The sequence below is a fragment of the Anticarsia gemmatalis genome, chromosome 18, assembly GCF_050436995.1.
Source record: "Anticarsia gemmatalis isolate Benzon Research Colony breed Stoneville strain chromosome 18, ilAntGemm2 primary, whole genome shotgun sequence".
Classification (NCBI taxonomy): domain Eukaryota; kingdom Metazoa; phylum Arthropoda; class Insecta; order Lepidoptera; family Erebidae; genus Anticarsia; species Anticarsia gemmatalis.
In genome coordinates, this window is record NC_134762.1 from 2,403,099 (window position 1) to 2,417,846 (window position 14,748).

The 14,748-nt window shown below is 35.5% G+C and overlaps 2 protein-coding genes across 2 annotated transcripts; one reads left to right on the forward strand and one right to left on the reverse strand.

The window, feature by feature from the left end:
* The first annotated feature begins 395 nt into the window (after positions 1-395).
* On the forward strand, positions 396-7,865 carry LOC142980497 (transmembrane protein 53-A-like). Its single transcript, XM_076125922.1, has 8 exons — positions 396-710; positions 1,851-1,943; positions 3,581-3,720; positions 4,614-4,779; positions 5,211-5,347; positions 5,645-5,782; positions 6,090-6,267; positions 6,986-7,865. The coding sequence occupies exons 2-8, from the start codon at positions 1,869-1,871 to the stop codon at positions 7,100-7,102; spliced, it is 951 nt and encodes a 316-aa protein (XP_075982037.1). The 5' UTR covers positions 396-710; positions 1,851-1,868; the 3' UTR covers positions 7,103-7,865.
* Positions 7,866-7,916: 51 nt separating this feature from the next.
* On the reverse strand, positions 7,917-14,566 carry LOC142980496 (RNA-binding protein 28-like). The gene is made up of 11 exons (XM_076125921.1): positions 14,014-14,566; positions 13,583-13,711; positions 12,974-13,240; positions 12,409-12,585; positions 11,737-11,935; positions 11,091-11,268; positions 10,584-10,746; positions 10,064-10,169; positions 9,583-9,747; positions 9,077-9,176; positions 7,917-8,950 (listed from the first exon to the last, which is right to left on the reverse strand). The coding sequence occupies exons 1-11, from the start codon at positions 14,297-14,299 to the stop codon at positions 8,405-8,407; spliced, it is 2,316 nt and encodes a 771-aa protein (XP_075982036.1). The 5' UTR covers positions 14,300-14,566; the 3' UTR covers positions 7,917-8,404.
* Between the last annotated feature and the right edge of the window lie 182 nt (positions 14,567-14,748).

Consider the following 14,748-nt stretch of genomic DNA (forward strand, 5'->3'; position numbering starts at 1 on the left):
ACCAAGTTATAACAGAATAGTATCGGTACGTTTGTCAGTCTGTTTGCACGTTGTGCAGAAATTAATAGACAATTCGGACAATTCTCTGTTACAAAGTATAAATTTAATTGGTCTCCATAATTTCTCTTAGTTAATTATTCGATAACGGGTAGGTTAAAATGGCCCGAATTACATATTGGAGCCAGAAAATAATGGCTTGGTTGAGACCGGAATCATACTTAACTCTCAGCATATAAGAGGGTATAGTTATTTACTTAAATTTTAATCGGGGGTAAATTTAAGCTAGGATTCCCATAAGAAACAAAGGAATTTGTCACTTTTATAAGTACCTACCTACCTACACACGTAAAGATCAACAGCACGCAATATATTTTTTAGCTCAATAACAAACCAAGCGCCTGTCTAAAAAGTTATACTCTTTCACAAATTTTAATATACGAAGCATATACCTAACCAAGCGACAACCGCGTCTACAGACTAGCTAATACATATTTTGGCTTCCTCATTATACCCTTGAACCTAATTCGTGTGCGCCGGCTCAGTCGCGACTGGAAGCGCCCGCGCACCACACGTCCGCAGTGCGCAGGCGCACGGCCCACATTCCACAATCGTTTACTTGACATTTTAACACTGTGATTATTTATATCGTAATATTTTTATACTGTGATCCCAATTTATGTGTTTCGAAAGTGATTTTTTAATATAAAAAGGTAGGTATTCGCATTGTAGAGTATAATGTATGCTGTGTTTATTATTCTACCAACATAGTAGCCGGAACCGAAATCGAAAGTGAGGGATTACAAAATGTATGTTTATATTGTGTTAAACATAACCTCACATTGAATAAGGAAGTGAAAACTTTGGATAGTATTTAAAACTTGTATTTGAGTACAATTATTTGATTCAAATGAGCAACTGTTGAGACTAGTTGAGAGGCAACGAACTCTTTCAATTTACAATTTAATTGACCTATTTCCAATGACTATGACTGGACAATTCTATCTTTCACTATCGCACTCTATAAAATAGCTATCAGAAGTTAATTTCTCTGTAGAAGATTGTTATATTATTGATTTTTTAAATACTGCGTACACGGTTCTTTTTTTTGTGAAGTCCGTACGCAAAGGGTGAGCGTCCCTAAAATATAGGGTCCGCCGTATTCCCAACCAAACGATTTACAGGAGGGGACAATAAACAAAATAGAATAATTGGTCCCACAGACAGAACTTATTATGATTTATCGATGTTTTCAATCAAGATATTCCTACAGACGTTTGTATACAAAGGTCCATACAAATCTGTATTTCAGTTAACATAATAATGTAGGCGTGAGTTATTGATTGTCACGGTTAACGCTTGTAACTTGCATTGTAGCAAATTAAACTGAAAGTACGTTGCTTATCGTTACCTATCTTCGTTATAAACTACACTATTCTTAGATACTCTCTGTACTCTTACTCGATTTCATTCAGCAAGTCTTAAAGATGGGAATTAATAGCAACAATCCCCAATTGACGAACATACCTACTACCTAAAATGAATACGCATGTTTACTAATGAACGCTGATGCTTCAATAATATATGCACTCTAGCGTATTAGGGAACAATCATCCCCAAAATTCACCGATTTCATTGCTTTCAATACCCGTTAACGACAACTGAAGAGCCGTGCATGCTAGAAATTTAGCAAAATGTAGCTTAAAAAAATCAATCAACCTCTATGTTATGCAGTTGAAGATGTTCTACATATTCAATGCAGTTACAATTTTGACATAAGTATACAAAATTATTAATTATCGTTTGTTAATTATACACAGACAATTAGAATTGTATATTTTGTTTACTTGTAGATCCAGACAGAGGTCGCGATGGAGGTGTGTAGACTTCGGACGGTTGCTTGTCTGACTTTCAAACACGGGAGAGGGTTGATTAACAATTTGAATGTGAGTATTGTTATATGACTAAGTACACAGTAGTATTTAACAACAGGTTTACGAGGTGAGAAGGAATCGCATCTACGAAAAACAGCTGTTTTGTGAATGTAATGAATATAGTGGAGTAATCATGAGCGTGATCGATTTAAGACTAACTTAACTCATTACATTTTTGTTAGGTCCCAGGCCTAGAAACCCGACTCTAGAGGTGGTATAAACGAAAGAAAAAATCTGCCCTACTAGGCATTGGCCATGGGTCTCTTCTGGAAATGAGAATATCTAATAGCTCATTTGGGAATTTGTATGGGACCCAAAGAATCCCACGAAGTTCCATCGGTCTCTTTTTAATACGTAGCGAGTCTACTAACAGCTACAACTTAGACGACTATCTCCCTAACCGCAATGTTTTAAGCTTGCATTCCCTGTGATATTTGATCTTGGTTATATAATTTTGCAACCACAACTATGCGATGTAATATGACATCAATAAAGATGTATGGCTGCGAACAATCACATGACTGCAACGTAAAACATTGATTGTTTTTTTAGCTGTAAACTTGGGTAGGATTCTCATTAAAATGGATGTCCAAATGGGTGCTCTTCATCACCGAATCTTATGGTTAAGATGGTCAACAATCTACTACTAGGTACTCTGCAAGCGTGTCGTGGGTTCGAGATCCACACAGAAGAATTTTTGTGATGAACATTTTTTCGATTCTCTTACAGAAAATGTATTTTTGTTATTAACAAATTATTTTTGGGAGTCTGCTTGTGCATTGTCTCTGTTGTCAACACATTAGTACCCACAACTTAGTAGCTATAGTACCTACGCACCAAATAATTTTGTGTGACAGAAACTTTTAACTACTTACTACAGACTCACAAAGATCTTTAGGCACTTGTCCCACCAACAGCGAGTAAACGATTAACTATCGACTATTTTCTCGCTCAAGAAACGTACAATAGATATGACATTCCGTGTAAATAAAAGAGATGCATATACTAATAGTTGATGACACTGCCGCTTTACTAGTTTTGTTGCTAAGCGACAAGCTGTCAAAAATGGACTCGCCCAACGATTAGAACCACGGAATAATAAAAATGACTGGAAGAATCACTAAGAAAAATATATCAAATAAATTCATACTTTACTGCTCGTTAATAGAGTTTACTTTTGTTTTGTTTTTATGTCTGTTCGAAAAACGGACTCGAGTGAGACTTACTTTTAAGAGCCTTTGTCCCTCTCTAACAGTTGCCACTGTATAATGTTTGTAACTTATGGTGGTAATTTTAAGATTATTACTGAATTTAAATTCGGTAATTGTTGTTTCATTAAACATAATTTTGGTATAAAAACAATCAAAAGTAGTTTTATACATTATTTATTACTCTTGATGCACACTAAGGATAGTTTGTATCTTGAAAATGTTATAATTCTTAGTGATCCTTCCAGTTAGTACTAATTCTTCCATGATTAGAACACACGCCGAGAGAGCAACCAGCTGTCATTAAACAACTACGCACTCGTTACTCGTTCATCGTCGGCGGTGGGACAAGTGCCTTAGTGCGTACAATACCTACACCACACCTTAAATAAATTAAATTAATTATACTTACAGATAATTTCTTTTTTAATTTGTTCTCAGTCCACTCGGCCTCATCTCTCATGTGCGCCTATCTCAATAGTGGGAGTGAACCGCGGAGTACACACACAGAACCTTACCCAAAACATGCAGCACTTTAGTAACGACGATGTCAAACTTAAAGTCGACCCTAAGACTATGGAGTAAGTACTTTTATCGCTTGCACAAACCTGACTGCTAGGAATGAACCACTAGTGAAATCTTGCTTGTGACGGGTTGTGACACTTTCATGCTTATTTCTTTTCCTCTATTCTTACAAAAATACTCAATTAAAATAGAAATAACACAGGTACATATCTCAAAACAAGATCTGGTTTCCATAATAATCTCTCCGAAAGTGAGAAGAATATAGGGTTTTTAAGTGAAAAGAATCCAGGATATCCCGAGCGATAGTAGTATAGTATAGCTAGTAGACTGATTTGAACGAATTTTCCTTTTGGTATTAATTAAACAATAACTTTCATGAGTTTAGAACTAATTATTTTCCACGCATTAGGTAAGTACTTATCGTCTTCCCAAGTATTCTATTGTTTAAAAAGTTAAGAAAACTTGTAATTTAAATTCAATGACTAAAAAACGTTTGTTTCAGCGTCATGAAAATATGAAATAATAGAAAATTACCATAACTAGCTGCATTATTGCAATTTGTACATAATTCAAGGAATATTATGCAAATTAGATAATAATTTAGATAAATTACGTTGTCATATTCTTATATTTTTTGTGATTAAATAACACGCCAAGGTTATATTACACTGCGAAACTGCATAATAATTGCAGTGAGAAAAGTTTAATAAAAATGTAGAACCTTAAATATTTTTTACTTTGCGATATTTCTCAGATGCCCTTAATTCTGTATATTTAGGAGTTGTGCGTTCCATTCCTAAAAGAAACTTGTGGGTGTCATTATTATGTAGATATGTGTCGCGTATGGTCTTAATTTTTCCCTTTCTTATTGTTTGTAAAAGTCCATCACTAGATTTATTAAGTAGGCGCTAGAAAGTAAGGTCCTTTTTAACCAGTTGTTTGCTTACAGCTTAAACCGAAGAATAAGCAAGCCGCTATGTATCATGATGAACTTCATGCTGGCCAATCCGAAGCATGTGAAGAAATACGCAGATCTGTACTTAACACACGGGTATGACGTCATTGCTGTGTCGTGCTCGCCCTGGCAGCTCATGTGGCCGGTCAAGGGATCACAGGTAGGTTCCTTGACTTATCAACTTCACAAACTTTCACATACGGTTTGGGATAGTTCACCAACCTGCAATATTTTCGCAATAAGTTCGGAATAAGTAGATAAACAAACCAATTTACTGTTAAAATCCTCAACAAATTGCTCCAAGGACTGGTTGACTCATAAAACCTTTCAAGATAAGCTAAGCACTAAGCCAATTTTTTCGGTACAGATCCAATATCATATCGACGCGGATAAGTATTTAGGTAAGTACTTCAGCAAGCGAATTTAAATCTGCCTTGTTCGTTTTTTTGAAAACCATTATACTTAATTCGGAAATTGAAACAAAGATTTGGATTATAATTTCGCCAATTAGGTACAGACAAAAGTTAAAACTGTGCGTAATAAAATAATGAAGCCAATAAGTGTGATTGTTAATCAGTAGTGTTTTCTTAGGTAATAGCAGATCGCCTACTAAGGTTCTTGGAAGTAAACGAGTGTGGTAGCTCCAAGCCGCTGGTGGTGCACGGCTTCTCTGTCGGCGCGTATGTCTGGGCTGAACTGTTAGTGCAGACCACCAAGGATCAGAAGAGGTAAGTTATTACGTAGCTTATTATCTTTTTATCGACTTACAAACTAAATAATACTGAGAGACATTGTGGCACTTCTTTAAATTACTGCATCCAAAGATGTACCTATTGTATCGTGTATGAATGATCACCAAACTGTGGCTATATTTAGGTACCTACTTATACCTATTCCGGAATTCTGACCGTTCTCTGAGCAGATTTGAATGTCAACGAATTTAAGTAGAAAAATGACGTATTTTTTTAAACAAAATCTAAAACGAATTCGGTTTCTTTCTTCTTAATGTTTTTGCATCTTTTCAGGTTCCAGCCAGTGCTAGACCGCATAGGTGCCCAGGTGTGGGATTCCGGCGCAGACATTCACGAGATCCCTGTCGGCTTCCCCACCGCTGTATTCCCAAAGAATAAGTTCCTGCAGGAGACCTTCAGAGCTTATATAAAGTAAGTTATAAAGTACATCGCGTTATACCCAAAGGTGTAGGCCGAGATATATGAAATACATCGCTGCCTATTGCCATTTACACGACACATTACCAAGCTTCTAGTTAATATTGAGAAATATTTTATAACTAGAAAAGACCAACAGCACTTTACTCGACAAGGGAATCGAACCCGACCTTATGGCCACTAGTATTAATACACTATCATCTTGACGATATTTTACGACCATTTCCGACAGCATGTAGGAATTACCGAAAGATCTTTTTCCTTGCCGATGTTATAATGTATTAACTTTTCTACTCCACAGAGGTCACATGAGAATATTCCACAACGTGGCGACGAAACACTACATTCAGGCGACGGAGGTGTTCCACGCGAACCCTTGCAAGGCTCCGGGTTTGTTCCTCGTGTCCAAGACTGACCCGGTAGGAGCTGAGAAGAGAAGTCGAACCGTTGCTGCGTCCTGGGAGAAGAGGGGCATCAAGGTAAACTGAAATATTTTCTATTTATTTATCAGTAAATATGTGACCGCGGTCAGTGTAGCATAAAACGCGATTCTCTACAGTCGGTGTTATGGTGAGTTTTGATATTTGAAATTTACAGCAAAAATACTTCCTAATGCGTCAGCTAGAGGTTCTTATCGTCGGTAGTCGATACCAGTAGGATATTGCCTCAGGGCGCCGAAATGTTAATCTAACCATAATCAAATGCATAATCCCAGTGACCGAATTCCGTTATTAAAGATCCATTCTTAACAAATTAAAGAAAAAAAGGAACGATTATTATAAGAAAGCGATTAGACATTAGCATACTTGTATAAGTAGGTACTTTAGTATAATAATAATTACCTTACTTGACTTCTGAATGTCGAATAAATAAATTCTACAATGCATAATTTTTGAATGTCACTAATATACGACTATATAGGTAGGTATAGTGAATTTAAGTTAAATAAGGATGTTTTATTCAAGCAAATCACATCATTAATGTCACATTACGTGTAATATTAATATCAGCCACGTTTTAAAAAAATACTTATGGCTATATTAAATCACTCTTGAAATAACAATAATATAATCGAGTATTATTTTTAGGAGACTTCAACTGTTAATTAGTGAAAGCTTTCTAGTGTTAGTATAGTTACATAGAATTCGTAATTAAATTATCTCTAAATGTATCTAACGTATCTTTTTTATTTTCCAGTGCAACTTCAAATGCTGGGACCGTTCACCGCACGTGCAACATTACCTGCGTCACCCGGAAGAATACCGAGAGATATTGTACTCTCACTTGAAGGAGAGTGGCGTGTTAAAGTCATAATATTAGTGGGAGGATAGACAAATAAATATCTAGCATAGTATGTATAGTCAGGCCATAATAATTAACTATTCTTTACCACAGACACTATCGACCATCGACAACCAGCTAGCTATCGAGTCTATGAAAATCTGATCAGCGCCTCTAGCGGGCGTCGTAGAAACTACTTTTGCAGTAAATTTTAAATGTCAAACCTTCGGTACTCGGTAGTACCGATTGTATAGAATCGTGTGTTTTCAATCTGAACTTAATTCAGAACTTTCAAGTCAATATGATGCAAGAAGCAAGAGGTTCTCCATTATTTGATGTGCTTCGTGGAACTAAACAGTGGGTAAGAAATAACTTCACCAATGGTTTAAGTCGTGCTAAACGTTGCTTTATTCTAAAGTAATATCCTATTACTGGTATTTTCTACTATTTAATTATACATTGACACTTTTTACTTGCTAACTGACAATTTAATGCTGTATACAATCTAGCACGTACAAGTGCGTATACGGATGTATACGCTTCTACACACACGCTAAAATAGTGCATTTATTTATGTATCTTAACACTACAAACTTTTATTTTCTTGTAAATGTTTGCGGTCAAAAGTACTTTTGACAAAGAAATATGGAACATTCGCTGTTTGTTGCATTTTTAAAACAATTTCAATTAAATCAGGTCTACTTATGAGTTTAGTTTCATAGAAAAACACGCATAATATATTTTAAGCTTTGTGAAGTTGCATTTTTACTGGTATGTAAATAAATAATGTACTTAATTTTGGATATTTTCTTTACTAGTAATAAGAGGCGTTAAAAGAAAGACAACATTTTAGATTATAATTTATTTACAACAAAATATGCGGAACAATTCTGACCTCGAAGGAGATACATCGATGGAATAATTAAAATATACTGATTAATTGAAACCAGTAGCCGTACATCGTAAGGATGCGTTTCCATTAAAGCAGAGCTTGGCGGAAGAGACCGCAAATTGACCAATCACTGTGCAGGAAATCTCCGATCCAGTAAATCTAAACAATGCTCGGTCAATTTGAAGGCCAAGTTTACCTTCAATAAGGTAAGAATATACCTTTTAAATTCTCGCGTTGCCTGTTTAATGTATAATAGAATGCGGGAATTAACGCTAACACGCATTTTACCTTAAAATGAGGTCAGACTGAGGTCAGCCTGCGACCACGGCGAGTGCAACCTGCGCCGAAACGTTAGGCATTTTAAGGTAAAATGCGTGTTCGCGTTAATTCCCGTATTCTATTATACAAAAATATACCTGTTTATAGAGAGATGATTTGTTAAACTAGCCCCTAAGTAACTCATACTTATTCTTAGGTTTAAATTTCTTATTCCTCTTTTTATTAGGGTTCTTATTAATCTTCTGTTTTGGTAGTTTCACTCTCTCTTTAGCCGCCATCTTCAACCGCTGCGATCTCATACTCTTCTTCTTCTCCATTTTGACAGTTTGTCTATGGATATCAGCTTGTGCCCTTAGTTTATGGTTACTCCTCATTTTGTGTTGAGCCCCCTCTTTAGCCGTTAACCCTGTATACTCCCCCATTTCATCATGTCTAGGTTTCTTAACGAAATTTCCAGAATGTTCTCCATTATCATTATTTTGGTTATTAAATTTATTTTTGCCGAATTTCCTTCGTTTAGCTGCGGCGTAGCTTTCATCCGGCGCCACATTGGTTTTCCGTTTACTATTTTTCCTGTTATTACCTGGGTTGTTGTCGTCTGCGTTGCCATCTTTTCTAGCTAATGGATTATTTGCTATGGACTTTTCTAATCTTTTCTTTCTTGCGTTCAGTGCTGTTCTGTCTTCTATTGAGAATGATACTATTGGCCTCTGTGGAAACAATAGTTCGAATTAAATACTCTATGAGACAAAAGCCAAAGTTTATCCAGTTCCAAACAATTAGGCAATTAGTTTAAAGTAAAAAATCAAAAAATATTCGTCTCGGTATATACTTACATTGTTTTTGTCGAATATGTCTGGATTATTGTTCAATTTCCTTAGACATGCGAGAGCGTCTTCATGGCGAGTGAACATCACGAAACCGTAGCCTTTTGACCTAAAGATGTAAAACAAGCTATTATTAATTATTTGTTTCCTCTAACGCTTTTACTAAAGACACGTAACTAAAACTTTGCTGCGGTTTAAATATTGATTATTAAAGCATTAATTAAAAATCAACAACATGTCTGTCCCATAAATCGAAAATGTATTTATATAGACTCCAAATACATGCCTAATGTTATTTTATTAAAGAGGAATAATAGATATTTACTAAGGCTTGCTACACACTTATTTAGTTCGGCAATATTTATCGAACAACACCGACTCGGCTCATTTGTTCGGCTTGTGCATATTCGGTTCTGCTGCTCGGCTAGGCCAAAAAATGCCGTACGGAATATGTGTGTGTGTGTGTGTGTGTCTTGCATATCAACTTTTCTATTCAGACATTTTATTACACTCACGGATGTTTCCCATCCTTCCCGGGCGGAGTCCGGAGGTCCCTCATGATCCGGCACTCAGTGACGGTGGCGCGCTTGTCCCCCACACTCACACACACGCGCCGCAGCTTGTTGTCGTCGAAGTGAGCCGGCAAGTTTGATACCACCAGCCGATAGCGGGATACGAATCTGTTGGGAAAGTGTCATGTATCATGTAAATAGTCTTGTAAGTAGTAGTAATAAGTTTTGTCTATCTCAGATAATTAAGCGTCATGTCATTCAGGTGTTTATGAGGCGATAAAATATGAAAATATGAATACGAAAGTTCGGATGTTAGTTAATCCCAGAACTACCAAACCGATTTTGATAAAAATTGGTACACGGGTAACATAATAAACCTGGGTTAACACATAGGCTACTTTTACCTCAGAAAATCTTTTCAAGCGGATGAAGTCACGGGCAGAAACTACCTATAATGAATAATAAGATATAAATATAATATTACCTGTTCAAATTCTTCAACATCTGCGTCTTGCTACGTTCCAGCGCGAGTCGCTTCGACATGTCTGACGCTGACACTCCTACAGCTGCCTTCGTGCCCGCTACCACCACTGTCAATAGAAGAGGCATTAATTACTATACATCAATAGTATCATCAGACTAGATGCGTACAAATAGATATTGATATTGACTTATTATAATTCGAAAATTAATTTCAATAAAAGATGGACCAATTCTGTGGCGTGGTCGGTATTACATGCTGCTGCCACGCAAAGATCTCAGATTCGATTCCCGGGTCGCACAAGGTTCTATTGATTCTAATCCTAGCCAAGCCTATAGGTCAAGTTTATAAACTCCAGGATATCATTGAGGATAAGCTAAAAGCACTTTGCCCAAAACGGGAATCCAATCTGAAACCTCGAGTCACACAGCGCTCTTTCACCGCCCAGATGACAAGCAAAAATATATAAAAAAAATTAGGTAACTTCACAAAAAGTTTAAAAAACGTAGTTTTGTAAACTTACCTCCTTCCTTAACAAGATACAAGTTCCTATTATCCTTGGCTTCTTTTTTGTTTCCTTTCTGTAAGTTTTCTTTTTTCAGCGCCGGTTTTACTTGTAGAAGTTGACCTTCAAGCTTCAGCTGATCTGATGGTAGCGAGAGGAAGGCGTCTGCGTGCTCTTGATCCTGGAATTAAAGGGCAATTGTAAAAATCATTGGCGAATGGTTGGTACTCGTACGCAATCAAAATATATTAATTAAAATTAAACCTTTTTTAAATATTGAAAGAATTAAATCCAGGTTATATTGTTGATTATAAAACTGTCTGAAAAATTCATCATAATCCTTTCAGTAATTTTTGCGGGACAACCACACACTACGTGCCCTAACTACGTCATATTCATATGAAACGTATAATTGACAATGTGTTAGTGCGAGCGAGATAAAGGATATTTTAAATAAGAATTTGAAATGACTTGACGTAACAGTAACGGTACTAAGTAGAGTATTGGCAGTATATCTTTACTCACAGCAAACTTAACAAATCCCGAGCCTTTAGAGTGTTCAGTCATACGGTCGACGCATATGAGCGCGTACTTGACGGGGCCGGTCCTCTCAGCGAACTCCTTCAGTAGATCGTTGTCCACACTGAACGGAATGTTCGTTATGAACACCGTGCAGCCGTCCTCTGCGTCGTTCAGTTTTGTACTGTGAAAGAAAAGATTTTTTACTTTTGGTTGAAAAATTATTGTCATAGGGTGTAGAAAAAAATATTGTTGAAATTGTATGTCCATTTGCATAGAGTTTACGTTGGTTATATCTTACCAATTATGTTGAATAGTATAAATTGTTATAACATACTCTTTCATTAATAATTGCATTGATTTTCTATACGGAAACAAATTAGTAACATTCACATCGAAACTATTTCGTATTATTACCATCTCAAAAGTGACGCTAATTTATCAAAATTCTATATCAATCCTTTACATTAGTTGTTTACTAAAACCTATACTTAAACACAAGCCTAAAGATCAGGTGGAAAGGTAGCCAGGATTTACCTTAACACTATTTTTAAAAAAATTAAGGAACACTTAGCTACAGCCTTCTACCAACACGGCAACTAGAACGGAAAATGGAAAATACCTCATATTATCACAAGCAGTCTATACATACCGTTGTTTCTCTTGTTTGAAGTCTCCTTCCTCTTCGTCTTCCACATCCTCGTCCTGTTCATCATCCTCACTGTCTTCACCCTTGTCTTCATCCTCTGAGCCTTGTTCCTCATCACTTTCCTGTTCTTCATCTTCATCATCATCATCATCATCTTCGTCCTCTGTGCCACTCTCTTTGTCTGAATCAGCATCAGATTCACCTGCAATTACAGAAGAATTGTTCAAAAACTTAAAATCTATAAAAAGCAGTACAAAGATTATTTTCTTGTCCCTCAGATTTAAATGTCCTTCAGATTTAAATCTAGGTTCTAGCTAGGCCTTGAATCTTTTGAATTCCATGATTTTAAGATTGTGTAAGATGAGTAAATGTGGTTGAAGCAAGAATTTTAGGATTAAGTAGTCCACTGCTTTTTGAACTCTCTATGGGAACAAGGTGTAAGTTTTTTTTAGTATGAATAGTTGTATTTAGGAAAAGAACAATACATTTTCTGTTCATTTGTTTCCAGCAGTAAATAATTCCAACCTTAACTTGGTATTGAACCTCTCTTAAATCGAGAAATGGCCCCATTTTTCATTAAATTGATGAATAATACATAATAATATGTCTACTTAACAAAAGCTATCTCTACTTCCCTCAAGCAAAATACTTATAACAAAATAAAGAATCACTCACTCTCACTCTTGACCTCAGCCTTGACATCTTCTCCGGAGATGTTCAAAGGTTTCTGGTCATCATCATCACTGTCTGAATCCTCCTTCTTGATGTTCTCTTCCATCTCCAACTGCTGGTTCACCTGGTGCTGCATGTATTTGTTCTTGGCCACTGCCCAATCCACTGATATTGGACGCCCTTAGGAATTATGGAAAAATATTAAGTATGGATGTATGGTAACAGTAATTAAAGAAGTTAGAAGTTTAGTAAGAAGTTCGAATGTTATTGTGTAGGAAGAATTCTACGAATTTGAAGTGGATATGTGTTTGGATTTTTATAAAAAAAAAACATATTTGTGAGAATGAAAGATTTTAGATCTAAATCTAGTCCTTCTTTCGAGTTTTTTTGTAAAACAGAGCAAGTTTATTTACAAACACAAAATTTCAGGGTGCTCAAATAAGCATATTATTATAATTGGTGAACAAAATTTTTTTTTTATTTGAATTAACTATGTCATTTCTTATCTATGTTAAAATAACATTTATTCTAAGTTTGATCTTCAAATAAAGTTATAAAAAATTCTTACCCAAAAATGGCTTCATATTAGTATTCAACAAAGCCTTCTTTGCCATTGGTACATTCTTAAAATGTACAAACGCACATCCCACCAGTTTTCCATCCGGTTTCTTCAGCAATTTGACCTCTAATATATCACCATAAGGTGCAAAATGCTCTTTTAAAGTGTCTTCTGTAGCTTTGAATGAGACGTTACGTATTATAAGACGAGCATTGCGGTTTACTCTTACTTTGTTTTTGTCTTCTTTTTGTTTTTCTGTGCCTTCTGTGTTTTCTCCTGCAATATAAAGAAGAAAAATGATGATCCCGTAACTGTAAACAACCATATTGTACTATCTTATGGTTACTTTAAGGTAGTTAGTGTAGAAATGTATTTTTTAATTCAGTAATTTATTAACAATCAAAATGGTATGAAGTACTTTTGTTGTATCATCTTGCAAAGTACTTTGCTGCAGTAAAATTAAAACCAGCTTCCATTTGATATTTTTAGACCAGAATAGATTATTCCACATGGTTAGTATAAATATTGTTAAACAATGGCCAGGAAATTGGGACTTAGGCGGATTGTAAATTGCCATTATTACTAATAGGGAAGTGTACTTGTATATCAAGAACTTACTCTTAAACTTAGGTTTCTCATCATCATCAGAAGCAGTACTGTTAAACCTGGGCTTGTAGTCAGCATTCTGTGTCATGTTCTGTACATAACTCTTCTTTGGCACTGCAAATGCCACATGTATTGGGCGATCTGAAATAAGCACATTTGTTTATTCATTAGTCATTCTAGTTACTGAACTTCTTTCATTAATTGTTTATTTTTTTAAGAATAATTATCTACTTATTTCTGACATTTAGTTTTTTGTAATATGTAGTCCATCAATTTCAATTTTTTTTTTCATGATTCAATTTCTTATTTTCTTAATCCCTTAGCTAAATACTTGTTAATTCTGTACTACTCTCTACTCATGATGTGTGTTTTTGTAGTAGCATAACAAAGTTTATACCACCATCTTTCTAAAGAAACCATAACAAAGTAAGCATTGTACTCACCCAAGAATGGTTTCTTGTTTGTCGCAGCAATAGCCTTCTCAGCCATTGCAACATCCGCAAAATGCACAAAACCACATCCCACAAGCTTTCCATCAGGTTTCTTCAATAAATTTACTTCATTAACAGTTCCAAACTTGGCAAAATGCTCCTTCAAAGCTTCCTTCGTGGCTTTAAAGGATATATTTCTTACGATTATTCGGCCATTACGTTCTGGTGGATCTTTGTTTATTTTGTTATTTCTCGCATCGTCCACCCCTGAATAGAACTCGTCATCATTTTGCCCCATTTTAATAGATTTTGTAACTAAAGATTGTGTATAACTACGACGTATGGTCGGTATTTTTCACGTGGTGAACCAAAACATAACCTTTACAATGCACAGATAACGAATTTATATTAACTGAACACCATGTGCTCAGAAAAACGGTTAAAATATACTTATTAATGTTACATAAGCTGAAAACTAGGCAATTACACGAGTAAATAAATTAAATTCATTGATTTTCAGTAATCCACCGCGCTATATACACCTGCCAGTTTTGACACTTTCAGGTTTGACAGTAACAGACTGACAGTTTCGCACTTCGCAAAAATTATTTGTTGGATACACACATCAAAATCCATCACTAGTTATCAAAATGATACTATATTAGTTCAAAAACAATATCCCGCAATGAAAAAAAACATGCTATTGGCTTGCATAAAATAATATTGGAAATGAGCATCCTGTAAATT

What these genes read in the sequence shown, in the direction of transcription:
- LOC142980496 (XM_076125921.1), bottom strand. Translation starts at nt 14,299, where the DNA reads ATGGGGCAAAATGATGACGAGTTCTATTCAGGGGTGGACGATGCGAGA. An exon ending in GGCTGAGGTCAAGAGTGAGA is followed by an intron (nt 11,936 to 12,408) that starts GTGAGTGATTCT and finishes CTGTAATTGCAG; the next exon opens with GTGAATCTGATGCTGATTCA. An exon ending in ATGTTGAAGAATTTGAACAG is followed by an intron (nt 9,748 to 10,063) that starts GTAATATTATAT and finishes CTTTCCCAACAG; the next exon opens with ATTCGTATCCCGCTATCGGC.
- LOC142980497 (XM_076125922.1), top strand. Translation starts at nt 1,869, where the DNA reads ATGGAGGTGTGTAGACTTCGGACGGTTGCTTGTCTGACTTTCAAACAC. An exon ending in ACCACCAAGGATCAGAAGAG is followed by an intron (nt 5,348 to 5,644) that starts GTAAGTTATTAC and finishes GCATCTTTTCAG; the next exon opens with GTTCCAGCCAGTGCTAGACC. An exon ending in GGGAGAAGAGGGGCATCAAG is followed by an intron (nt 6,268 to 6,985) that starts GTAAACTGAAAT and finishes TTTATTTTCCAG; the next exon opens with TGCAACTTCAAATGCTGGGA.